Source organism: Anoplopoma fimbria, chromosome 12 (assembly GCF_027596085.1).
Source record: "Anoplopoma fimbria isolate UVic2021 breed Golden Eagle Sablefish chromosome 12, Afim_UVic_2022, whole genome shotgun sequence".
Taxonomy (NCBI): domain Eukaryota; kingdom Metazoa; phylum Chordata; class Actinopteri; order Perciformes; family Anoplopomatidae; genus Anoplopoma; species Anoplopoma fimbria.
The window spans coordinates 20,708,131-20,735,732 of record NC_072460.1 but is presented as its reverse complement, the minus strand read 5'-3'; the positions used below and the strand labels follow the sequence as shown (position 1 = coordinate 20,735,732).

The 27,602-nt window shown below is 38.5% G+C and overlaps 1 protein-coding gene across 1 annotated transcript; it reads left to right on the top strand.

Annotated features, from left to right (window-relative positions):
• Positions 1-8,170: 8,170 nt before the first annotated feature.
• On the top strand, positions 8,171-27,271 carry LOC129099499 (immunoglobulin-like and fibronectin type III domain-containing protein 1). Its single transcript, XM_054608753.1, has 26 exons — positions 8,171-8,216; positions 10,064-10,123; positions 11,700-11,822; positions 11,915-12,054; positions 13,145-13,244; positions 13,446-13,488; positions 13,612-13,786; positions 14,781-14,979; positions 15,393-15,665; positions 15,811-16,251; positions 17,642-17,770; positions 18,063-18,191; positions 18,473-18,601; positions 19,020-19,115; positions 19,853-19,977; positions 20,606-20,747; positions 20,893-21,186; positions 21,828-22,124; positions 24,757-24,936; positions 25,045-25,173; positions 25,307-25,615; positions 25,952-26,037; positions 26,168-26,360; positions 26,454-26,750; positions 26,828-27,154; positions 27,238-27,271. The coding sequence occupies exons 1-26, from the start codon at positions 8,171-8,173 to the stop codon at positions 27,240-27,242; spliced, it is 4,467 nt and encodes a 1,488-aa protein (XP_054464728.1). The 3' UTR covers positions 27,243-27,271.
• Positions 27,272-27,602: the final 331 nt, after the last annotated feature.

Sequence of the window (27,602 nt, the reverse complement as noted above, 5' to 3'; positions counted from 1 at the left end):
ATTGGATCTGATGTTAGCGACACGGCATTGTTTAAGTCAGTCCTGGGCTCTTTGCTATCACTATGGCATTGTGTTGATCCTAGAGAGATGAGGAGGAAGGCTACCTCTAAGACAGAGTCCTAGAGTCCATAGAGTCCTAATATTTTTTTGCAAAGGGGAATAGCATTGAATGCCATTTTGCTTAAGTATAAGCTCTCAGGTATGTACAGCTTTGTTGTGATTGGTCAGCTCAGCTCTAAAGAACATGATTCAAATGTAGCTGTACCGAGGGAGCCCACAAGCAACAATCAGTGTGCCCGAGTGTTTAAAGCACACAGATTATTTGTCAGTGAGGAGAATTAATCAAGCTTGGAGCCTTTGGAGCTGTGAGTAATGAGGATGGAGATGGGCCACCAGGAAGATGTGATGAGGATTTAGAATTCCATTCACGGCACGGAGGTACCCTTTCTAAATGAGACGGAGGCCTTTCTTTATTCCTCCTCTTTCTTTCCACTAGACAGTCATATCCCTTTCCTGTCTGAGTTATCGTATACAGAAGATCTGGCATTCATCGAGTTCTCTTACAATCACTCTGAATGAGATGAATACATTACATGACAGGACTAGAATTTCTGTTCTGTGTTTCATATTCATCTCTTTAGCATTTGTCTATAGTTATATATAACATTACGTAAGAACCAATACATACGATCTCAACTAATAATTACAAGCTTATAAATAGAAGCAGATGTAAGCAAAGGGCTGATTGACGTTCTGTTAACCATTTGACTGAAATTAGGTAAACACAAACCAACCAAAAGCTAGCAAAAGTGTAGCGCTGTCTAGACTGAAAGATGCTCCAAAAACAGAGGATTTTGGCTGAAATAGTGTGCAGTACTCAAGCAGCAATTTACCAGAGCCAAGCTGGAAAGAAACACTATTCTAGCATGTTACAAACTCGGACTAGAATCAAATGTGTGAGTCTCATAACGGCTGCATTATTCCTCAAGTCTTTGCTGCATATCCCATTTTAAACTCCATAAGCCCTTCAAATCAAAGCTGCATTTGTTTGGTTCTGTTGTGGACACCAGATCAACTCTGGTCTCATCTCATCAAATCAAATCTCATCAAAAATAGCTTTTCATTACAGACCAAAGATGTCTGGGCTGTTCTGGTCTGAAGCCCAGAATTCAAGAACCCAGAATAAATGGTACACGTATTTCCTTTCCTTTCTTGGCTCAGGCCTTTAAAAAAAAGGCAATATACACCTTCCATATGGCAATTCCTCTCATAGGGAGATGGCAATATAATAAATGTGAGTGTCAAATACACAGCACCTTCATTGCTTTCTTCTACACATTCTGCCGAGAGATCACCATGATTTATAGCCATCAGTGGTCCATCAGCATTGCAGTGGGCATGTGAGAGGCACCTGATGTATACGTAATCATAGCTCTTTGAGTTGACATGCTCTATAGCAATGATGAACGGGTGACAGCATATAGAGTATAAAATAAGATGAAGCGGCAGGTAGCTGTATTAAACAGTCTGGTTTAACAGCTCTGGAGACTACGTAAAAGCAATTACACCATTTAGAAATCATAAAAATTATTAATTTCAAGAGCACAAAGATATGTCAGATCCCACTGATTCTGTTGAAGGACTTTAATTGTTATTTGAATAGCACCGGCCCAGCGTGCCCTAAAGATTATCATCAAACAATCGGTAAGCAAATACCGAAAACTCAAAGCCCTCTTATCAGAACCTCAAACAGTCTGCCCACATTGGGGATAATAAAGGTTAAGCCAAAATGGCATTAAAGATAAAATACTTGCCTTAAAGTAATTCTACAAAAAAAAAAAAAAAAAAATGTATTATTGAAGAGCATTGCCTGCATAGATCTTATATATTTTTGGGATAAACAAAAAAGCGATTTCAGAGCTTATTCAACAGCAAAAATGAAATCTTACGAAAGCCTATGAAAGCCTACGGATCACAGTAAACTTGCAATCGAGATAGAAGACGATAAAATTAAGAAACAACACTGTTCCTGTAATGCAGGGTAGGTCTTTATTCACTGTTACGATAATTATAAGCAGCATATGTTTACATTCAGTAGCTTGCTTAATTATATCTCTTCTCAACCAACCGGGTAAAGAGTATCACTGTAACAGTTTCCCCAGATGTTTAACCATGACGAGCTAGAAATCCGCAAAACCAGCCTGAAAATGAAGAAAGTCTAAAACAATTGCATGAGAAAGGGTCAATTCCAAAATGAAATCAATTTAATTACATGTTAAAGAAAAAAAGCACCTGTCAAATATTCCAGCAACAGAAAAGTACAGCTGAAGTCTATTGAATAGCAGCATAAAGGTAATGGACAATGTTCTGGCAGCTTGCCTGGATCTTCTTAAATCACTCCTTATCCATATTGAACATACTGGCTTTATCTTATCTTTGCTCCTCATGATGCTCAGCAGTGGTTAAAACGTCACACTCTGTCCTGATAAGAAACAGAGGCACTTGTAAAGGTTGTCCACTTTCTCCTTTATGTCTTACTTTGTGTATCGCTCCATATGTCACTAAATCCGTCCCATGTGTACAATAAAGTTTTTATTACATGCAGCATGTTCCCAGGGTATTAACGCAAATGGAGTAAGTCAGCATTAATGCCTCAGGGTTTTATAGAAAGTCACTATATTTTCTTAGATTGTTTTAAGTTTTAAGGGCTTAAGAGTTCAAATATTAGTTTTATGACTTTGGTCAAATTTGAGAATTTCTGAGCTATCGATCTTGGTTTTTAATATGTGGCTGATGTTGCTGTGTGCATTAAGGACAAATCCTAATGTGGTCATGTGAAGAGTAATCATATTAAAGATAATTTTTGTTTTTCCATCTAGTGTGTTCAAATGTTTGGCACACGCAAAAGGACGAGGGAGATACAAACACCTGATATACCGTCTATGTTTACACACAGGCTTCCGTTTCGTAGCGGAACGTGCTTTTTATTTCGGCGCCCCAAGTTAACATATTAAAACAGCCACACAAGCAGTGTGAGCAGCTGAACCGCTGTGGCTTGTACACATGTGGTGTCCACACAGACAGCTTTGACAGCTCTGAACAGATAAATTCTACTGTCTATTTTTGATGAGAAAAAATTGGCAACACATACTGAACCAGTAGATGAGCCACCTGTAAACCGGCTCAAACTTATTTCTTTCATGTGATAAGATTTTGCTTTCTTCAAAGATGTAAATTCTTTAGAGTGTAATGTTATTACCATTTTTGGCTTTGGTGAAATAAAATTATAAAACACCAGTTAATATGTGAAAAAACGTTTTATCAAAATATTATTTATTGATTCCCTAACAACTCAAAACAACAGCAGGACTGTTACTGCCAGCTCTGACTATATCACATTACATTGACATTAAGGGGAAGGCTACTCCTCCCAGAACACACTTATTTTCATCCATATATGGAGCATATACATACATTTGTATTTTCTTTTTTCCTTCTTTAAGATTTTGTTTTTCAAAAGTCAACCCATAACTTATAAAAGCATGAAAGAGAATTCAAAAGTATAGAGTGGTCCTCTCAGCCCTCTGACTGTAACAATTCAAGCTTTTGTGGCAGGCTATCCCAAACTTCTGAACGTATGGTAGCTCTGACAGGATGACGTCGTAGCAGAAAGGGGTGCGGCTTAGCGAAGGGTCAATTTCTTACTATGTTTCCTGCAAAACATGGTCTTCTCTAATAACTCTAAATACCACTGCTCAAAAAGCCTGATAGCTTGTTAGGATAAGCTTATTCTCAATTTATTTAGAGGCGAGGATTTAGTGTGAGTGCCCCCAGTGAGGCCCAATTAAGAATGCCTTCACTCCTTGTTGAAGAATGAGTGACAAGGCCTCAGCTGATGTACTATTGAGGTTTCCCTCAGAAGATCAATCTACACTACAGAGAGGCAGGCCAAGCTGTCAAGTTAGCACCTTGGTGGCGGCTTTCTGTGGTTCCTCATGACTGGAATGAAAGCAATGCAGCATGACATTTCATCAATATAGGGAGGGTAGGCTGAGGGGGTTTAATTTCTAATCCAGCCGGTTTATGTGGGCTCAGGCCTACTCAAGAGCCTATTCAGATGCATTAGAGGTACAGCACGTGGAAGGACAAGCATGACACGACACTGGCACCATTTGGACTTTGTGCTGGTAGATTCTATGTCCTGTTTAGAAAGACTTGTCTGAAGAGTCACAAGCCTGTATTTCCATTTTGTTATTCAACCCACAAGCAGGTTCCATGGTGTTCCATATCACTGGAAGGAACTGAACGGACCTGTTGCATAAGTTCGGTTCAAAATCAGAATGCTGTTGAGACACAGGATGTAGTTTTGTTAGTGGTGAAGTATGTTTATCCAATAGAATCCCATGCGATTTAAAATGCCAGAAAACTAAATTGTTGGAAGGATGACATCAGAGGTTAGGGTTAGCCTGTGTTGTTAGCGAAATCAAGAGGGTTTATCCTCTGTTCAATAGCAATTTTAGGAAATCTCAGACTCAACTTGCCAGACATTGTCAGACATCACTTCATCAGCCTCAGCTGTTGGGCTTTGCTTTGAGCTGAATGCTAATATTAGTATGCTAGCATGTTTGTGCTAGGTGTCACGTTAACATGGCGACATGCTTACATTGAGCATCGTGTTATTATACGACTTACGTTTCACACGTTAGCATGCTAACACTAGTAGGCTATATGACCATTAATCGTATAGAACAGATAAAGAAGTGGAAACGTTTTATTGGTAGTGCTAAATGAAAAGTCAGGGATTGCAAAAGTCACAAAGAGTCAGCGTCTGTGTGTCCGTGAGTAAGACAATTTGTGGCAATCCGTAGTTCGTTCAGTAGTTGTCCCTCTGGAACAAAGTGATCGAATACCTATGTTGAATACACTTCCTGTAAGTCGCTTTGGATAAAAGCGTCTGCTAAATGACTGTAATGTAAATGTAATGTAATGATCGACCAACGCACCAACACCCTGACAGACTCAACAGCATTGCCATTTCTAGAGCCATGCTGCTAATGGGACGGAAAAAACAAACAGGTTTCCATGGAGAGAACATAACAGGAATTAAATATAGTTACCTCGCATAAGGAAATTAGATCAGCAACTGCAAAAACAAATTGTGCAAAAGTCAACTGTTGATGTTTATCACATGCTGTAGTGACCTCTGATTTATGTCAATATTTTGTCATGTATTAAAAGTGGTGTACATTACACATTGTACATACGGAATGTATATACACGGTGAGAATTGTTATGTGATGACTGTAAGAGACACTCTGGTAATCGACCTTGAGAATATTAATGCCTTGTTCTTCATTTGACCTTCCGTTCCCGAAGTCCCAACTGCCTCAAAGCCATGACAAGAAGAGCTTATACCAGATAAATGCCATGACCTTGATTATGTAATATAAGAAGTACCCAGCAGACAAGGGGATAAGTACCTTGTTCACAATGAGTGATCTCCGATAGAAAGAGCGGAGTGCAACTCAGGATCAAACTGTGAATTTGTTTCAGCATCATACTCTCTTTAAGTTCAATGGAGAGTATGACTTGAAAGAGTATGCAAAATTATTTTATTAGCTTCACATTCCAGACTAACAGCAGAGCCTGTCTTGTGCCACGTTACCTGCTAGCCACCAGCCACTACACTAGCATAGTTTATGCAGCTCTAAATGCTGCATGTTTCCATCACAGCCGGGGGGGTAACAGCTCAAACTCTAATGTGTCGTTTAAATTCATTTGCCTTTACTTTCACTGATAAACATTCTACTTAATAGGGACTTAAAGCCCCACTAACCCCATGATGGTTAAACATGTATGGTATCTGTAATGCATCTGTAAGAATCAGATACCAGACAAACCGAATGAACTCGGCAATCGTTTTCTTGTCAGCAACTGCTCTGTGAAAGATGAGCACGCTGTCATCACTAATTAGTGCAGTAAGACATAAACTTCACCACTAACTTGTCATTGGTAGCCCTTCCCTCTCCCCCAGGCTATTCATCCCTGCTTACCTCATGCAGTGCCCACACCACCACCACCACCACCACCCACCCCGTTCCCCCTTAATAATAACCCACCAGCTTTGAGCATCCATCTGCCTAAACAGAAGAAGCATCTCTTTGACAGTCCCTGTCTAGGCACAAGCTTGCAGGCAGCTAAATCAAACGTGTCTTCCCAAAGGATTTAATATCCAGTAAAACCCAGGGTGGCAGCAAGTATATTCCATCTATAAACCAGTCTCAGTGGGAGTGAGGACAAAGCTGTAGACAGGTAAACCAGTCTTCCTCTCTGTGTGTTTGTGTTCATGTGTGACCAAGGGGTGCATCCTGACCACGGGTCAGCCCTTATTTCTTCATGATATCCAGGTGGATTACAGTTTATGAAGCTATAGTAGACGTAGAACAACTGGGGGGTTTACAGGATGCTCTTGAGAGGAATCAGAGGTTTCTATTTAAAGGCAGTCTGGATCAAAGAGTTGATTTTCACTCTTTTATTTGTTCAGTTGGCATGGTGGTGTATGAAAAACTCTATGATTTAATTACCTTTTATTTTCCATCTGTGATAAAACACAAAATGGTTTGACACTGGATGCAATTGCTATTGTAACTTTGAATATGAACAGTTGAAGGAAATATTACAATAAGATAAAATAACTCGCTGGATCTCAGCCTCCTCTTCTCTCCCCATTTGTCAGGTTATGATTTGATTTATCATTGGTGCACTTTACATGCATTGATGCATTGGGTTCATTTAATTCGAGTTATCAGAGCAGTCATGGTCTGCAATAAAGCCTGGTGTAACCGTATGAAGGTAACACAGGGTCACAGCTAACTATAGCGTGGAAGCTAAGCACCATCAGTGTTTGTTGTGCATTCAATATGACTTGGCCTCTCAATGACCACCGTCTTAATGTTTGTAAACCCTCAAATCGGTCCTAAAAATAACTATATGCATAATCTCTCGTCAAAAAAAAAAATCTTCACTTAATACTTTTTGTGTGTTAAGTACATAAGAGGTGATTGCTACCATCCCTTTATGCATTGATTCATAAAAAGGCACCCAATGCCAACTTCGGTAAACATAAAAAACGAATTCAAGAAAGCTTTTAATCAAGCTTTCGAGCTGCATTAACAGGTTGAATAAACACTTTTTTGTATATAATACACACATCGGGTACATGTATTTCTCTATGTAAATAATGCCTACAGGAACTAGCAAGCCTCGACTCATAACAAACATAATAGGCTGACCTTTCTTCACACAGTAGCCTCAAAGCTTGTGTAGATACAGTTGGCCTAGTAGTTTTATTTGAATGATGCAATCTCTGACCCGAGCGTCTCATTAGATCTGACTGCAGCAATATTTAGAATTTTAATTGAGGGTTTACAAGGTATTTGTGCAGTCATGCATGATAAACTAAAGGCAAAGCACAAATCTAAATACATAACAAGTGGTATCTGTAAAATGAGAAAGGGCAACTTGCTTTAGTATTGAGGTTCTGTTCCCTGAAGGTGCTGGAGAGAAAAACACCATTTGATATCTTGGCAAGTGGCTGAATAAGGCTTTGCAGTGATGAAAAACTATGAACTTATCGAAAATATAAAAAGATCTGTCTTTCTATTTCAATTGTTCTTTCTAGTGAAAAAGAATACTGCACTGTTATGTGTTTTTAATCATGTGGAAAATTATAACAATATTCTTTTTGCAAAATGATGGCACATCCAGAGAAACATGAATGCTTAACAATTATAATATTATAATGCAAAAAAAAAAAGACTGTGTATATGCATAAAATATTCAGGTTTCTGCCCATATTCAGAAAAAGACAATATTCCGACTAAGCTGTTTACATCCCTGATAAAAATATAGAATATTCCACAAATATTTCTGTTTACAAGCAGCAGTGCTTACTCCAATTAACGGTCACTTAGTTCAGCCTAGTTCGGAATACCAAAACCGAATATACTGTTTACATGAACTATATCAAGGTTGAAATATTTTCATAATCAGAATAATAGTGGAATGTGCATGTATATGTATTAGGAGATGTCTGGTCTATCATTTGTGCTAATGTTTATATTTGCATTCTATTTGCAGGTCACCCTATTGACAGTTGAAGCTTGCCAAAATGTGGAAAAGCGCGAAGAACACAGATGCCCCCACCAACAGACGATGTACAGTATTGCATATTCCTGTCCCATTTTACTAACTTAAGCAATAGTTAAGTTGTCTGGTGTCCATCTATTGTCCAAAACTATACAGCAGCCCTGCTAGATTGTTTTGTAACAGAAAAAAAACCTTCAATGACATATGAATGAATCCTATAACCTTAATATTTTTAAAGAAAAAGACAACATTGTATATAACAGTATTTGGCAGTAATTATCTGAAATTAAAGCCGACATTATTCTTTGGCGTGAGTAAACCAATTAAATTACTGTCTCATATAAACTAAACTGTTTGCAAGTTAATTTATCATCCAAAGTGGAGGAAAATGAGCTGCTACTTATCCTGCCAAAACACAGAATATTAGTGGAGTCAACAAACAACTTAGAGGGAACAAAGGCACTGCATGTATTATTCATTGGAGATTTACACATCAAGGCAGTGGCTTTAAACACTTTGAAACATGAAGGTGATGTATCATCCAACTGAGTAATGCTCAGTCTTCAACACTACTTTATAGAAATACTGTAGAAATATTACATTCTTCACAGTACAGATACTTTTTTTTACATCTGTTTTTAATACCATGAATGTCTACTACTACCACAATCTTTTGTATGTTTATATTCATATGAAGGTATGAAAAAGGTATTCTTAATTTACTGATGAAAGCAATGGTTACTGTATTGTTTAATCTTGTCAGTTTAAAGCTGTGTCCCTGCTACCAACATGGGAACATGACTCAACATTTGTTTAAAGCAGCGATAATCAATATTTTTCTAATCATGTATCAAATGACAAATGAAAATTGTGATAATGTGAAAGAGGTAGTACACTCCAAATCAATGATAGCGTTTCTTATTAACTGTTATATGCATATAGACAAAAAGCCGTTTACTAACAAGTTCACCATATCAACTTATAAAAGGTAATAAAATGTCAATGTTCTATTAAAAACATTGTTTTAAAAAATAATTTGTTATTCAAGGTTTAAAAAGATAATCAGAGGAACTACTACAACAGTTTACGTTGTATCTGTAAAAACACAACGACATGTAAAAACTTTCACTCCAACCACATGCTTTTAAATGCATAAGAATTATGCACGGTGGAGTTTGCCCAACTGACAGGCACTTCAAAAGCTAGTTAACTGAAGGTCTTCTCTGTCAGGCTTCAGTGATAAACTGAGGATGAGAAGAAAACATCCCTGGATTAAGGTTGCCTGCCTGCTGCCCTTTACTGTGACCCCTTCACTGCTTCAGTTTATTCAGGCCTCTACGAGCTTTCCTTTTCCACATTATGGGCTGACTGGGTCACTTCCAGCCTCTCCGCCCGTTGTTTATTTCTGTCTCTCACTCAATTACTTTTGTCTCTCGCTCACACACTTTCTCTCTATCCATCCATCCACCTATAGGTCAAATAGGTAAATAACTGCTTCACCTGGCTTGGATAATCAGCGACATTTCCGCAAATATACGGAAAATGCCTGCAGGATATAACCTAAAATTTCACAGAGGCAGCTAATAACGAATAGCTCCTGTTGGACACGTATTATGTGTATACATATATATAACAGGAGCTATATATAATACAACACACACACACACACATATATATATATATATATATACACACACACACATATATATATACACACACACACACATACACACACATAATACGTGTCCAACAGGAGCTATTCGTTACACACTTCATGTAATACAGCATATATATATATACACATACATATATATATATATATATACATACATACACACACTTCATGTAATACAGCCATAGCATAGCATTCACTTATGTTCCTTTAACTGACCTTGTGTAATTTCTTTTCACCCAGGTTTCTCACTCGTCCATCAATACATTCAGCGTTTTAATGAGGTGTCTGGCAGCAAGTCAGGTAAAATATAAGAGCGGTTTTATTTTCTGGTAAACAAACACAGATGTCTCCTTGAACTACTGTACTGTTTGAATACAATACTGAGCTATATCCATTATAATGAATAATGGAACTAATATTGAATAATACATTTCGGTATTATTGCATACTGTGTCTGTTTCTGGCATGTCCTGCCTTTGTGTTGATAACATGACATATCTATTTTCTGCCTTGCCAAAACAGTCGCCCTTGTTTGACAGCGTGGCGGTTCACCAATTTCAGTCCTTGTCATAATAACTTCTAATCTCTGGATTCATGTTGTTCTTCCTCGACTCCTGTGTGATCCTCTAACTTTGCACATCCGAAGCCTGTTAAGAAAAATGTTCATCTATAAGTCAGGAGGGCAGAGTATCACAATGTGGATTTCAGGCACTGCTGTTACATACATGTTAAATACTTGAGTGAATTATTCAGTTGTGTTAACATTTAAATGTAGTAGGCACAGTGTGTTGAATATGCATTAAAGAGCTGAAACAATAGATAGACAATAGATTGTCGATAGGCAACAACCTGCAACTACTTTAATAACTACTACTACTACTACTACTACTACTTTAATTGCCAGAAACATTCCATACTTGTAATCATTTGCTAATTGTCTTTGTTTTATATCATTGTAAGTGGAATACCTTTGGATTTTGGACTGTTTGGACATTTTATTGACTAAGCGATTAATAGAGAATATAATTGGGAGATTATTACATCATGAAAATAATAGTTACTTGCAGCCATTATGTGCACATCTATACATGAGTTACTTTGCTATATCACAATGCACATAATGCTCAAAATAATGTAATGAAGAGAGCGTGAAATGTCAAATTGCTCTTACACTACATCTCTGGCGTAAAAGGTTGTACAATTCAAAAAGGTCTACCCTAAATGTACATTTTCAGAAATGCAACATAAATTCTGTTCCAAGGCATATTTTTGTTGACATTTCTGCTGTACAGCATAAACCATGTATATATAAATAAGAAGTCGAGAGCAACTTCTGCCTCATTATCTTTATTTCATTATTATTTTATTTTATTTCCAATACACTTATGTGGGCATTGAATTTCACAGTTAACAAATAAAGCTACCAAGTTGATAAAAATCTAAAGCAAACTACATTATATTATATTTGAGATATACACTCCCTCAAGTCTTTATCATGACTTCCCTAACATATTCAGAGAGTAATGAGCTGGCACAATTGGTGTAGTTCAGAAACAATAGCTGAATTGGCTGAAGCGTCTTTTAAGTGAACTCAAACAACTATTATTTTTTCTTTTTGCAGAGTAACTGAGAAAAAAAAAGATAATGTTTCTGTCAACACACGCACACACACACATGGTATCACTGGGAATACATTTGACATTCCTGACATCTGCTGGTGGCAAATAATAAACCTGCTTAGGCCTATTTGTACCACCTGATCTGCATATATTTCAAATCCAATGTGCTTTTGTTTTGTTTTTAATTTCAGGTTGTAAAGTATTATGCTCATTATTAACTGTTTCTTTTCACTATTATTTTTGCTGGCTTTGTGTAGCCGTCATCCGGAAAAGATCTAAGACTCCAGGAGTGATGATCACACAGTATGTAGTCGACATACCAGAGGGAAAGAGCACCCCAGATTTTCAGACTAAACCGATACCAGTAACTATCAAGGAAGGTGGGTTTCATATTACCATTTTCTAATTATGAACCCAGACTGACAGTTATAGATGTGAAAATAAAGATGCAGTATTTCCATATATCCTTTAGGGAAAGTAGCCATTTTCAAGGTTGTGGTGATAGGGGATCCGAAACCAGAAGTGTCATGGAGAAGAGCTAAAGGGCCTATTTCAGACAAGAACAAATTTCAGAGTAAATATGATGAATCAACTGGAGAGCATATGTTAGAGGTGAGTGACTAAATGCTTTCACAAACAGTAAAAAATACATTGACTAGGGGTGGGCAATGTAGTAAAAACATTTCACAATTTGTTTCAGGCAGAATCATAATCCACGATCTTATCACAAGTCTCTTTCATGTCAGTTTTAGGTTCATAACAGTACAACCAAATTAATTTCCCCCATGCCCTACAAGATAACAACACAACAAACAAACCTCTGTTATCAACACTTTGTAGTTTTTTTAAACTATCAGTTAGTTTTTCAAAATCCACATAAACCGCTCTTCATGTGAGCATACATTTGATCCACCACGCAGCACTGATGTAAAAAGAAAATGTGTCATTTTTAATGGCTGGTTCGTTTGTTACTCTGGTTATTTCCTTCTTCTAAAACAGTGGCGTAAAACACAGAGGAACTGCCAGGAGTTGAAGTTTAATTGAAACAAAATGTTGCAACCAAGCCAAATTAATTCCTAAATTACCATATGACCGGTTGCTGACAAGCATTGTAGCATACGGCTATTTTTTAAAATCGAGTCAAGCACAGTGCTCACTCCACATAAAAATCGACCACGGCTACATTACATCACTTTCAAACTTCACAGTGAACAATGCACTCAAGGAATCCATTCAGAGCCCATTTGTAACCGGTGCCGACAACATTATCTTTAATTATCTCTTCTCTGCTCTGTGTGTGCGAGGAGAGCACACGTGGTGAAACAAAAGCTTTCAAACTACCAATGACAGACTGCTAAACGGTCTCAATGTCTGAGGGTGTTCAATCAATAATTCTCACTTGTTCCCCATTCTGTCTGCTAAATGTAGAGATAGCAAGTTGATTGCTTTTGGGCTGTATGCAGGGGAAAACATTGGAGCCATTAAACTGCAACAGGCAGTGCACATTTATAACGTCGTCTCTGAAAAGGCAGATTGTTGAGATGATTTAATCGTTCACAATATCGTCAAATTGCACATCCCTACCTCTGAACAGTTGCTGCTCATGCTGAGTTCTTAATATCACAGTAAAACTGTAATAAAATGCATGAATTTAATATGTACATCTGTAACTTGCCATATCTCATTTCATTTGTTTTTGTAGATTATCAAAGTGTCTGGTGCGGAAACAGACACATACAAATGCTATGCTGCCAACGAATATGGAAAAGCTGTCTGCTCAACAACATTAAACGTGATTGAGGGTAAGAGTTAAAGCAATACAGTTCTAAACGGATTGTAAATATTGGTTTGATGTCAGGGAGTCGTAAGTCTCTAACTGGCAATGTAATTCCCTTCAAGAGTTCTTCTCATTTAAATGAAAGTTCTTTGTTTGTTTTTAATCATTGAAAAAAACTGTAACTGTAAAAGACTAACAAACCCTAAGCCTAACTTGCTGCTTTCAGCTTTGAAAAATCCCTCAGACTTCAGAAAATTGCTGCGGAGAAGGTAAGAAAAACATATATCATGATATTAAAATATCTAACACGATATTTTGGCAAGTGTGAGAATTTTAATGTTATGCTTGTCTGGCCAAAAATATATATTTTAACATTTGCTTGATACCTTTAGTAAAGTAGAGGGAAAAGCAGAAGGGGAAAATGATGAAAGATTCTGGGAAGCAATGCTGAATGCTGACAAGAAAGACTACGAGCGCATCTGTACCGAGTTTGGTGTTGCAGACTTACATTTGATTCTCAAGAAACTGGAAGAGAAGAAGAAGGAGAGGGCGCAAAATAAGTGTAAGGTATGAAAACGATAAGCTCTCAAAGAAGATGCATTTATCTCCTGCTAAATCTTCAGTCATTTCATTTTTTACTGCTTATTCATTCTGACTCTCTCACTCCAAGATATCTCTGACTTTCATCTCAATCAGCTGTTTCTAGCTCTAATCAATATCAGAAAATATCAATTAAAAACAAAAAAAGGTATTTATGTAAAAAATGGCTGTGCTTCATTAGAGCTGGAAATTAAGGTTAATGCTGCACCATGAAATCAATTAAGATCTCTTTAGCTGTTGAGTTCTATTTTTAGGTATTACACTTAGAAGCATTTCACAAAGGGATTGAACGGCTTTTGTGAGCACTAAACCTGCACAAATGAGACAAAACTGTATAATTCTCAAAGCATCCGCAAAGGTTAAAATGCAACCCTAATTGAGCCTCAAAGCAAATGGCATCTCAGTGTTCCTGTGCTATTTGCATTCAAATGATGTAATTTGCCTGTATTTGGCACAGTATCTTCCCCTTTCTATGCAAATGAGCCTCATGCAAAAACAGTCCAATTGTATTTTGAAAATATATGACGAATTAATATATTATGACCTTATTTTTCAAACATATTAACACATTCTTTCTACCCTCTCTCTCCACAAAAGGTGCAAACTGCACGCTTTCACTGTAATATAATTTCTGCAATACCTTTATGAATCGGACCTTGAGCCGGGGAAGACAGCAGCTGTACATGACGGGTCCCATCTGTGACCAAAATGTGATAATTTTTTGGTCTCTTAGTGTGTCTGTGTGATATTAACCCTTTCAACAATTTAACTGTAGTGTCACACTCAGAATACTGGGGATGAAAAGTATGCATTGTATATTGCCCTCAAAAATTCCGTGCAACGGCACTGCGTACTGACAAAAATAACCCTTATGTAGTCTGCCGAATTTTATAAATGGACTTTACCTGGCAGTGATTATACAAAATTACGATAGTGTAAGTGTCCTCTGTGTACTTGGTAGGACGGTGCGATTCCACATGATGAAGTCAGAACAGAGAATAACAGCCTATCGAGTGCTGGGAGGACGAAAAATTCTAATATCAAGGGCCTGATGCAAAAGGGCACGGGGCTCGATCAGTTTGATGGAGAGGTCAACCTCCTCGACACCGGGCTGAATCTGACGGATAAAGAGGCCGCCCTTCTCTCTACAGAATTTAAACGTAGGTGCAAGAACGTTTTTGAGAATGAGACCTATATGTTTTTAATATACTGTCAAGTGCATTTTAGAGGTTCCTAAAGGTCAATTTCATGATGGCAAGATTACTGTTTTAAAGACAGTTTCTGAGACAGCAGTGTATTTTTTTTACAGTAGTGAACAAACAGTTTAAAGGAAGAAATCCTGCAATATAAATTATTTATATGCTTAATCTGTAATGATGTCACTCCATGCTTTAGCTTCAGCTGTGTGGAAAAGGTAACAGTTGATTTCAGTTTATGAATATGTGTAAATGTTTCGATTTCAGCTATGATACACAAAAACACACAAACTGAGTATGTCTACTATTAATGGTAGTAGCTTGGTGTTACAAAATTAACACATGGTTCACCGACTTCTTTGTGTTGCTTTTTACAGTTTCCGATGTGGACTTTGTTATCAAAATCCAGGAGCTTAAAGCTATAGAAAGAGAGGATGCCCTATTTGCGTGTGTCCTAACACACCCACTACCCAAGATCACATGGATGGGCAAGGGCAGCACCCTGGAGGATGGAGAGAAGTACAGCATAACCGTGTCAGACCACAAACTGATCCACCGGCTGCTGATCAAAGACTGCAGCCTGCTGGACAAAGGCATCTATTCAGCTGTGGCCGGCATTACGTCCTGCAGTGCCTGGCTGGTTGTTCAAGGTAACACCTAACAGTATAAGTCACCAATAACCAATTTTTCAGTGTGTGCTGAAGTGATCCTAATTGCTGCCATAATTATGAATTATGATTTCCACAAATAAACGCGAGTAATGTGTCACATGTGTTGTATTTCATATCCTCTAAGCTGAGAGTGACCCTGCATCGGCCGAGCTGAAGAGAGCTCGTAAAACTGCCTTGGCAAGTGGAGCACTGATCGACCTTGAGAAGGCGGCCAAAGAGCAACAAATAAAAAGCCGAGAGGAGATGGAGAAGATTTTAGCAGCAGTAAAAGCAAAACACATGGAAGGACAAGTGAAGGAAGGGAAGTCAATAACCGCAAGTGGAAGAGATGGTAAAATAAGTGCAGTCACTGGAACTGGGATAAACAGCGGAGCAGAAGCTGATGTCCTGTCTGAGCAAACAGGGAGCAATAAGAAAGCCAAGATCAAAAACTCTAGAGGAAATGGCACAGAAACTAGATTAGACGCTTCAGGGTGTGTCACACAAGCAGGAGGGCAACGTACAGGTGACCCTAAGAACAAGAAGCGCATCAGATCTGGTCAAGGGGATTTTGACAAGGTAACAGGTAAAGTCGATCTATGCCTAACAATGCAATTTCACTGTCAGCACGGTAGTGAGTAGTCAGTGGTGGTTAAATGTGTTTAGGATCAAAACATGCCGATTTACTGCTATTTTTCTTTTGTTATCAATTAGTCTTATTATCAGAGGATGAGAGTGATTTAATTTATAACATGATTGGATCTGAGCTCATGTATTGTCTTTGCCCGTTAGTGCTTGGGTTAAGTGTGAACGCCATCAAATTTTAGGAATCTTAAGAATCTTGATAATTGATCAGCAGTTTACCACCTAAATCTAATACAGTTGTAAATTGAAATGGCCGACCAGGTAATGTAAACATATTATTAATTTAAGTGGGGTAGTCTAGAGAGTCTCCACACAACAAACCTGATCAACATCCCTCTGACAGGTTAACGCTCAACTGTTCTACTATGACTAATGTTCCACAGAATCAATTGAAGAAGGACATTTAGAAGACGATGAGGACTTTACTGGATCTGCCAATAATTCAAGATACAGAAAACGTGGTCAAGAAACAGATCCTGAACTAACTGGTATGATAACATGGAGAACATGCGCTGCTCAATATTATCTAAATTATCCATTTAATGATCCAACACTTTTGAAATATGCTCAGTTAACATCCTTACTTATCTTCTTAACATTATTGATTCCTTTGACATGGTGATGTAGAGTTCAACCAGATTCAAGCATCAGCCTCAAGTCAAAACGACATGGCTGATTCTGATGGAAATAAAGACTCTACTGGGACTGTCAGATGCCCAAAGCACAACAAGAAGGCTCAACGGAAACAACATACATCTGGTAAGAAACAACGGGTAACATATTGACTGCATGGAGGAAGCTACCCCTTCATAATTAGTCACAATTGTATCACATATGGTTGTAAAGTACTGACAGAAGAAACAGTCTTAATCGAAGCAATTAGTCCATTTCTGTGTAATGTACTGTACAATAGAACATAACCTCTGATTTTCTTTGTTGTTGTTTTTTCAACATAATTCACTGGTTTGATTACACAGCTTTAATTATCTGTGATGCCTCTGTAGTGAATCTAAGGAGATATAAGTATTTGTACTTATGTCTTTTATTTGAGGCTGATGTTACAGACCAACACAAAGAAAATTAACCGAAAGTGCTTCAATCATTCAACGTGTACGAGACTGAGTGAGCATCTGGCACATTGCAAACACAACTATTTTCTCTTTAGTTGGGTGTAATGTAATTTTAAATGTTAGTGAATTCCACCCCACTGGTAGAGAAATGATGCTTTGTTTTAATAATGAACTTGTGAAGTAGCATGGTGAGACGAAAACAGCTGGAAAAGAGTTCTTTGGAGATAACTCCGTCTGTATTCCTTGGTGCTCTGCTTCTAGGGCAAGATCCAAATGAACTAGCAAGTGACGCTGAAGCAAGTGACGGTGATGAGAGTGTGGACTCCACTGGCCAGGTCAAGCATTCAAGTTGTTCAAAGCAAAGACGGCAACGACAGAAAGCTGTCAGTGGTAAGAAACCACAAATGTTGCATTACCACATGGAAGTGTGCTGGAAGTGAAGTATGGGTAAATGGCCAGCAAATAAATAATAAGGATAGGTAGCCATTCAGAACAACAGAACTATTTTCTCTTTAGTTGGGTGTAATGTCATTGTAAATGTTAGTTAAATTCCACCCCACTGGTGGAGAAACTATGCTTTGTTTTAATAATAAACTTGTAAGTAGCATGGTGAGACGAAAACAGCTGGAAAAGAGTTCTTTGGCGATAACTCCGTCTGTATTCCTTGGTGCTCTGCTTCTAGGGCAAGATCCAAATGAACTAGCAAGTGACGCTGAAGCAAGTGACGGTGATGAGAGTGTGGACTCCACTGGCCAGGTCAAGCATTCAAGTTGTTCAAAGCAAAGACGGCAACGACAGAAAGCTGGCAATGGTAAGAAACCACAAATGTTGCATTACCACATGGAAGTGAAGTATGGGTAAATGGCCAGCAAATAAATAATAATGATAGGTAGCCATTCAGAACAACAGAACTATTTTCTCTTTAGTTGGGTGTAATGTAGTTTTAAATGTTAGTGAAATCCACCCCACTGGTGGAGAAACTATGCTTTGTTTTAATAATAAACTTGTGAAGTAGCATGGTGAGACGAAAACAGCTGGAAAAGAGTTCTTTGGCGATAACTCCGTCTGTATTCCTTGGTGCTCTGCTTCTAGGGCAAGATCCAAATGAACTAGCAAGTGACGCTGAAGCAAGTGACGGTGATGAGAGTGTGGACTCCACTGGCCAGGTCAAGCATTCAAGTTGTTCAAAGCAAAGAAGGCAACGAGAGAAAGCTGTCAGTGGTAAGAAACCACAAATGTTGCATTACCACATGGAAGTGAAGTATGGGTAAATGGCCAGAAAATAAAATGTATTGATCTTTTGCTCCATGAAACAGTTAATATTGTTCAATAAAATGTTTTTTATGAGAATAAGGATAGGTAGCCATTCATAAACATTTATACCATTGTTTTTTTAAAAGGCAGCAATAGTTGTTCTAGCTTTATCACCATGGCTTTCTCTCCGTTTTCTAGTATGTATGTTTAGTGTGTTTTAATTAACCCTACATACCGTTTAACTTCTTATTCTTCACATCATTTGTGCACCTCGACACATTCTCACTTATAATTGTCTACATTTTAAACCAATGACTGTGTGTTTTGTAAAGTTAAAAGGTTGAATAATTTGATTTTAAAAAAGGTGAAAGTAAATATCCTGCAGACCACAGTGAGTATGACGAGACTGAAGACGCAGCTGGCACAGCCAAACATTCAAGGCGTAAAAGACAAGGCCCGCTGATAGAAGATGTGGTGATTGGTAAGTAACCTAAAAGGTGTCATGACTGAATCAGAGGAAGAGGCTCCAACTAGATGCATAGAGTCTGTTGATCCAGTATTCAAAAAACATTTAATGAATTAACCAAACTGTACTTATTTACACATCACTAAGTATACCTGCTGGTTACATTAATGCCGTCTCCTGGTAACACATTTACAGACAGTATGATTATTCATTGTATGCTTAACTTTATATGCATGAATCTGTATGTACTCATTACATATTTGTATTTTATTATACCTTAAGGGCTTTGAACTGCAGACAAACTAAAAGCTTCATAAAAGATAATCATTACTTTTACATTACCATAGCTGTATGTAAAACAGGATTTGCTACTTAGGCACAGCAGGGAGCCTCCCTAGGAGCAGATATAAACTGCAAGGCCAAATTGTTGAGGCATCTGTATTTGCGATATGACATGAGTGTTCCTGATATTTCTTTGCTACACAGAGTCGATTTTTGTTTTGAAAATATTGTAGCACATGTAAGAAATGTGAGAGATAATAAATCCCTGCAAATAGCTTTTGTTTAAACATTTTCTTTTTCCTATCGTTGTAAAACAGGTCTGCTTTTGGATGCAAGTCAAAATAATCACAGTGCCTAACTGTTCACCTTTCACTGATTTGTGTGTGTGTGTGTGTGTGTGTGTGTGTGTGTGTGTGTGTGTGTGTGTGTGTGTGTGTGTGTGTGTGTGTGTGTGTGTGTGTGTGTGTTAGATCCAGGGGTTCATTTCATCTGTGGTTTGTCTGATGTCAATGCCATCATCAATGAGACTGCTGAGTTAACATGTAAGCTCAGCAGTGAGGACTGCGAGGGAGCCTGGTTCAGAGACGGCAAAAAGGTTAGTCGTAAAGGGCAAACTCATCATTTTCTTGCGTACTGTACAGGTGTCTGTCAAGAAGGCGATTATATATGTAGTGATTATGATTGTTATCACTCAAGACTGTATTTTAATAAGAGAACAATAACTCCTTTTCACTTTTCTGATGCAGGGGAAATATCTGTATTGTATGTGTGTTTAGGGCGTCTGCGTTCGGTTGTTTGGTCCAGTTTGTTTGCACAACAGATCAATTTTTTTCACACAAGTCCAAACAAACTGCATTTCATGGATGAACACACCAGAGTTTGTTTGAATTGAACCAAACAGGTTGTGAAAGCACCATAAGATGTGTATCATGTAACTGCAACGAATCCAGCCAGGGACTTTCGCTGGATGTCAACCCCCTGTTTCTCTTCTTACATTTCCTATCCATCTCTTTACTGTACCTGAAATTACCACAAATTCAATAATTTATGAGTGACATACCTCAAACATTTGGCAGATGTTTCGACACTTTGAGCGTATTTGGGACACAACAGAGCCAGGAGAGAAAGCCCTTTTGGCCATGCAATGTTTCTTATTTCATTAACTAGTTAACAGATGTTGCTTGAATGGCTTGATATCATCGGTCTACCCCTTTTCCTACCAGATATCCCCAGATGACAATTTCATTGTGACTAAAGATGGTGCGATCCATAAATTAGTCATAATCAGGTGCGAGGAAGAGCACTCTGGGAAATACCGCTTTGAGGCAGATGGTCGTAAAACAGATGCGATGATCAACGTCAAAGGTTTGAGAATGTCATGATATCAATAATGATTTGATATTATCCAGTATAACTGGAAAACAGTAAAAATATATATATTAACAGCCACTGGACAGAATCAGATCCCAGCTAAATACCACTTAAATGACTATCTGGCCCGTTTTTGCAGATCCCCCAAGGTTTGACCCCGAAGAACTCCGTGCTTTCACTGAGCCTGTGACAGTTAAAGTGGGGCACAACGCCATCTTCAAACTGCATTTTGTTGGCCATGAACCAATAAAGATTAGGTGGTACAAAGAGGAAGAAGAGCTCCTTGATGACAACAACACAAAGACAGAGAAATCTGCAAGTCACAGCCGCTTGCTCCTGAGCAGGTGCCAGAGGAAGGACACGGGAGAGATCAAGATTAAGATCAAGAACGAACATGGCTTCATTGAGGCAATCTCACAGTTAATTGTGCTTGGTGAGTGAATGAAGGACAATGCAGAAATTCAATACGGTAAAATCTCTTATCACGAGCAGATTTCTTTCCGTTATGCGCTCTATAACTCAACAATAAAAAAAGTTAGTCACCTGTCAGTCAATTAAAAAGGAACATCCAACTCCTTCAATACAAATCTAATGTTTACAGATGCCAAAAGATTTGATTTGTGCAGCAAGTTGTGTAGTCAGAAGTACTTTGCTGTAAGATCTTAAGAACAACAAACAGCAGTGTCGTTAAATGCTTCATAGCTCATCCACATAGCCTAAATGTACAAATCAGGCCAGTCTTTTCTCTATCATGTGAAAAGAGGGATACATTTCACTGAGCCCATCTGTGCCTCAGACAGATTTAGGAACTTATTTCCCAACTGCAGCTTGTTTTTGTTCTATTTGAAGAGGAATCAGAGTTGGTGGTTAAATATGTGTTTTTGAATTATATTTCAGTGCTTGACAGAAGTTATTATGTTGAAACCTCTGCTACATCTGGCAACGCTGCCAGCATACCAACTGTCAGATTTTACCGTGATTATCTCTCAGTGAAAATTCTGTTTCCCCTCGTTTAAATGCAGCATTCACACTCTGACTTTCAACTTCTAACCAAAACTTTTTTGGATGTTTTAGACAAACCCACTTCACCCCTGGGTCCTGCAGAGGTAGCAGAGAGCTCAGCTATTTGTATTGAATTTAGGTGGAGGCCTCCGAAGGATGACGGCGGCTCACCGGTGATTAACTACATGATTGAGCGACAGCAGGTGGGCCGAAACACCTGGAAGAAATTAGGGGAAATCCCAGGTGTGCCCAGCTATCGCGATACAGACGTGGACCATGGCCGGAAATATTGTTACCGTATCCGGGCAGTTACCGCCGAGGGTACAAGTGAAGTGATGGAGACAGATGAAATGCAAGCTGGCACACTAGGTGAGACAAACTGCTGATTTTGTGTCTGTCTGTCAGATCAGTTCATTGTCAAATTAAAAAAAGTCCACCAATACCAATACTTCTCTTGACATTACCTGTACATACAAAATTCACCCACATTACCAAAACAAACACAATGAAACCTGCCAATGACAAGTCACACGGCAAAGCAATAAGAATATACTACAGTCACTTTCATTGTCCAAAATGGTCGCAACACTTGAGCTAAATCAAGTAAGAAAATGCCAATCGCCTAAGTACTGGTTAGGAAACCTTGCATTTCAAGACCTCGATCCAACTGACATTAAATTATACCCATAGAGTGACTTCTAATTTCCCTTACAAATCTAAAAACAAAGACCACTCAATGGTTTTTAAATCTATGAATATGTCACAGACAGAAAGTTTCACATATTTAATCCACTTGTTGGCATAACAGCCAACTAAAAGGCCAATAGAAAGGGCACAAGGTCACAACAAGCACAGGCCCTGTAAATCGCAGAGGCCAACACAACACAAACAAACATAGCATAGCATACAACAAGCATAATGCAAAAATACTGACTTGCACTTACTTATTGAGGTCTTCAAAAGGAGTACTCCATCCTCCAGTCCTTCCTTTGTGTGTTGTTAAAGTCCTCCATTTAGTCCATCAGTCTCACCGGTCTATAAGACTCCAGAGAACAGTTGAAAGTCGTCCTTGAAGAGTCTGAAGAAGTCCTCTCCACGGTCATGCTCCACTTTCTCTCCACAATCTGTTGCTGTTGCAAAACAGTTGACATTAAGTTTGGATTGCAGATCCCTGTATTGCTGCTGACTAAGCCACACACCTGTCTGTGATCTCATATTTTTTTCTCTTAAAAATCTGGTGTAAAACAAAACTAGCTATTTGTCACAAGTGAACTTAAGGGTTAAATCATGAACACTGAAAACAATACACATCAATTGGTGCAGTTTGTAGCATACATTTATTAAGTCTATAACTTAACTTAACATATCTTTCTAAATTAAGTTTCTTACAGTAAACACTGTAATTATGTGGCTAGCATAACTGGTTATAATAATTAGGGTTATGTAAACTTTCCCTATCAACCCAATGTGATAACATTTCCTAGCAGGTCTTAGTGTATATTTGAACTAAATACTAGCATACTAGTATTACCAAATATCAACATGCTGTCATCTTAAAATGTAAGCTTGCCAACTGTAGTAAGAAAATGCATTCTGACATTTGTTTTCACGTGTGTGTGTTGTTTGTAGTTATTACTACAGACCCTAACATGAAACCCATACTAATAAATTGGAAATGAACAAAGAGAGTAAAAACTTTGGTAACCAAACTGTTGTCTTACCACTGTTTCGAAGACGTTTCTGGAATCCTCAAAGAAAGTTATATTGACCTGTGACATTAACTATCCGTCTTCTGGTCAGTGAAGATTTTTTTCATTCATTTCCAAAGTTCTGGGTGGTTCTAAAGCCAGGCCAGCCCAGAGTGTGGGTGCGGTTCCACTTTGGTACCCAAAGGGCAGATGTGGCTAATGTCAATCAGGGGCATGTGCAACAGGCAAAAAAAAATAACTGTCAAGACAAATGTCAGCAGAGACTGGTGGAGATATAACTCTCTAACTTCACTAAATCCAACTGGAAAAGGTGGTGTCATGGCTGAAACTGCCGAGCTGCTCCTTGTTCCTTCACCCGTCATCAATCTAATTATTCACACCTGTGTCTTTCCCACTGTGACGTGTCACAATGTGTCTGTTGGAGCATCAGTTGATTTAGTGTTATTACTCTCCCCTGCTGGGCTCCATTACTTCTGAGGCTATACTGATTGCCACTGGTCTGTTCTCCGTTACACACCATGTCGGCTATCACAGAACTTAAGTCAGTCTGTCTTTCTAACTATGGCTGATGTAAAATGGTAAATAATTAAAATGATCATTATTTATATTCAAATCAAATTGCTTGTTTTTTTTTTCTTCTGATCAGCAGCCCCAAACACCAAAATATTAATTCGTATATCAATTTACAATGATATAAAACAAAAAGATAAGATAAGATAATCCTTTATTAGTCCCACAGCGGGAAAATGTGAAGGATTACAACAGCAGAGTGGATAGTGCAAACAAGAGACATATGAAAAAAACAATGAAACGATCAGAACAAGTATGATAAATAAGTAATCACACAGTAAAGAATAATAAATAAGCATTAAAATCAACAATAACTAAAACATTATATAAACAGACAAAATTATTGTTAGTATTGCACAATGGATTGCACTGATTATTAAAGCTCAAATTCTTACACTTGGACTTGTTTTCTTTCACTACACTGATCAATTGAGAGGCTGATTGTTTCAGCAAATATAACTAGAATAAGAATAGTAAAGTCTACATGTATACTGCATTTTTCTTAAAGCAGATGCATTACCTTTGGAGTGTAAATCAGCACAAAACACTGCACAGATGTCAGAACAGTTTTCTTAATTTGTAATATGGCCAAGTTACAAAGTATCTTGGTAGATTCTTGATGATTAATACTGCATTGCTACTGAAGTAGAGTCTCAAACTACAAAAGACAGTCAGTATTTCTGGCTACAACCTTTACAGTTTTGTTTTTTTCTGTGTTCCAGCTTTTCCTGGCCCTCCAGCACCTCCAACGGTTGTCAGCGCCTACGACGACTGTGTCAACATTTCCTGGGTTTCACCGAGTAACACAGGAAGTTCACGTGTCCTGGGCTATATCTTAGAGAAACGCAAGAAGGGGAGTAACCTCTGGTCCGTTGTCAATGCCATGGATGAACTGATAAAAGGTCTGCAATATTCATTTGACTCTCTTTCAACCTGATGGCATTGAAGACCTCAACACTGATGTTTTGTCGATGTTGTTGTTGTTGTTGTTTCTCTGAAATTACTTCCAGAGAAGAAATATGCAGTGAAAGATGTTGTGGCAGGAATCGAATATGAGTTCAGGATCACAGCCATAAACCTCTCAGGAGTTGGTGAATTTAGCAACGCCTCAGAGTTTGTTTTTGCACGGGATCCAAAGAGTAAGTGTTGCAACGGATTTCCATGCAATCAATTGTATTTATAAAATGAAACAATATATATATATATGAATTCCAATCATTTATCTTAATAAGATATTTGTAATTGCATGACTTTTAATGTTGTGTACCCCAGAGCCTCCTGGTAAAGTAACAAACCTGAAGGTGACAGAAACTTCTTACACCCACTTGGTCCTGACTTGGACCAAACCGGAGGATAAACCAGGGATACAGGATGAAGCCAAGGGGTATTTTGTTGAGATCCGACCTGCAGAGTGCCTTGAATGGTCCCGCTGCAATACCACTGTCATCATCACGACTTCTTTCAGCGTGAAGGGCCTCAGGTCCATGAACATGTACTGGGTGAGAGTGATTGCGACCAATGATGGAGGAGAAAGTCCTCCCGAGGAGCTGGCTAACTATGTCCTTGCAATGCCCTCACCTGGTACGTCAATATGTCAAAAGAAATGAAGAAAAACAAACTAATATACGGCTGGTTATTTGTGCTATGCATTAATACTTTGAAACTTTCCAAAGTCCATTCTGTTTCTTTACAGTATACCACATAGCTCCTAATTTTTTATCATTCCTAATGCTTCTTTTCATGATTAGTTTAGTGTTGTATGTTAACAGAAATATTGTTAAGGTACTGAATAACTGACTTTTCATTTCTCACTCTTTAAAATCAATTCCTGTATGCATTCTCAATGTATTAGATTACTTGTCAAGTTAAATATTTTTCCAAAGCACTTGCCTTCATTGCTTTTGCTCATTATTCTAGTGAGGCCAAAGTTCACAAACCACAAGATGAAGAGCTTCATGGTGGTGAGGGCAGGGAACTCTGTCAGGATCACAGTGAACTTTGAGGTGAGATTTACGCTTTAGGTTAATTATCGGCAACACACTGAAGCAAACCGCAGTTTGTAGGGAAATCCAAATGTTGCTACATTCTAGCCTGAAATATTCAAGACATTACTAATGTCCTTTTTTTTAACAGGCCTCCCCTCGGCCAAATATTATGTGGCTAAAGGACAACGTGCCAGTGACAAAACGAGTCACAATCAGTAACTCTGACGGCTCATCCCAGATGCTGATCCCCTCGTCTGAGCGCTCTGATTCTGGTATCTACTCCATTTTGGTGAAAAATCTTGCAGGACAGGAGACATTCAGTACAGAGGTCAGGGTCACAGGTAAAACTAAAATTAAGATGTACAATTATCTTTTGATACACAAATGTCCAAGTAGTGTTAATGGATGAGCCAGTAAAAGGATTGTGGTTACAGATGATCCAAAGCCTCCTGGACCGGTAGAACTGGATGAAAACGTGCCCGGCACAGTGACAGTGATCTGGGAGCCTTCTCCCGATGAGAAGCGCGATGACCGCCTCCACTACACAGTGTCCAAGCTGGACTCTACCAAAAGCACATGGACCACAGTGGCTGACAGACTCTTCAATAACAAGTTCACAATCTGCAACATCATGCCGGGGAGGGAATATCACTTCCGGGTGTATGCCAAAAACGACATGGGCGTATCCGCACCGTCAGAGTCGCCAACCTGTGGGACGGAGAAGAAGAAAGGTGCGTTTGTGGATCTCAAACTACTTCGAATTTTCACTTTAGGAAAATTTATTCTAACTGTTTCTCATCTCTCGTAGAAAAATTTGTGGTGAGCGTACCGACCAGAAAGGACTGTGATTTGCGATGTGCTCCAACCTTCATTGTACCTTTGAAGCTTCACATTGCACCCAAAGGCTATGAATGCTATATGAGCTGTGCGGTGAAGGGAAACCCCCCGCCTCGCATCACGTGGTATCGCAATCACGTCAGCCTCAACACTAATGCCAACTACTACATCTCCAACACCTGCGGAGTTTGCTCCATGTTGATTCTCCTCGTAGGCCCCAAAGACATGGGGGAGTACACCATCGCAGCAGAGAACGCCCTCGGACGGGCCGAGTGCTCCACCGTCCTCAGTGTCAGAGGTGAGAGAGAAACACTCCTGCAGGTGGAATAAAAAAGAAACACATTTAATTATGCTAAATAGTTTCATCCTTTTTCCATACAGAGTGAAGAAACTAAAGGCAACAACATATGAGCAGTATTTATTTTAAAGTTTAGATCTTATACTAAATGTTTGAGTTGAAGTGGTTTTGCTGCTTGGATGTAATGCACCATTTGCAACAAGAAAAATATGGACTATTGTATTCATTGGACTGCTAATAAAAATAAAAGTATTTCTCAAATAAAACAATGCATTTGGTGCTTTTGAAGATGATTTCACTTTGGAATGTTCTGTCTCATTGTTCAAATCAGATAATCAGATAATCAATGCATAGCCTTGCGGTTTGACATCGATTTTCCAGCTGATTGTTGATATAGCGGCACAGTTAACAGCAAATAACACTAATGATACTGTGGCTGTTTGTCTGG

Coding starts and splice junctions, on each gene's coding strand:
- LOC129099499 (XM_054608753.1), top strand. CDS start 8,171: ATGTGGAAAAGCGCGAAGAACACAGATGCCCCCACCAACAGACGAT. Junction 13,489..13,611: donor AGAAAATTGCTGCGGAGAAG/GTAAGAAAAACA, acceptor TGATACCTTTAG/TAAAGTAGAGGGAAAAGCAG. Junction 18,602..19,019: donor ACGAGAGAAAGCTGTCAGTG/GTAAGAAACCAC, acceptor AATATCCTGCAG/ACCACAGTGAGTATGACGAG.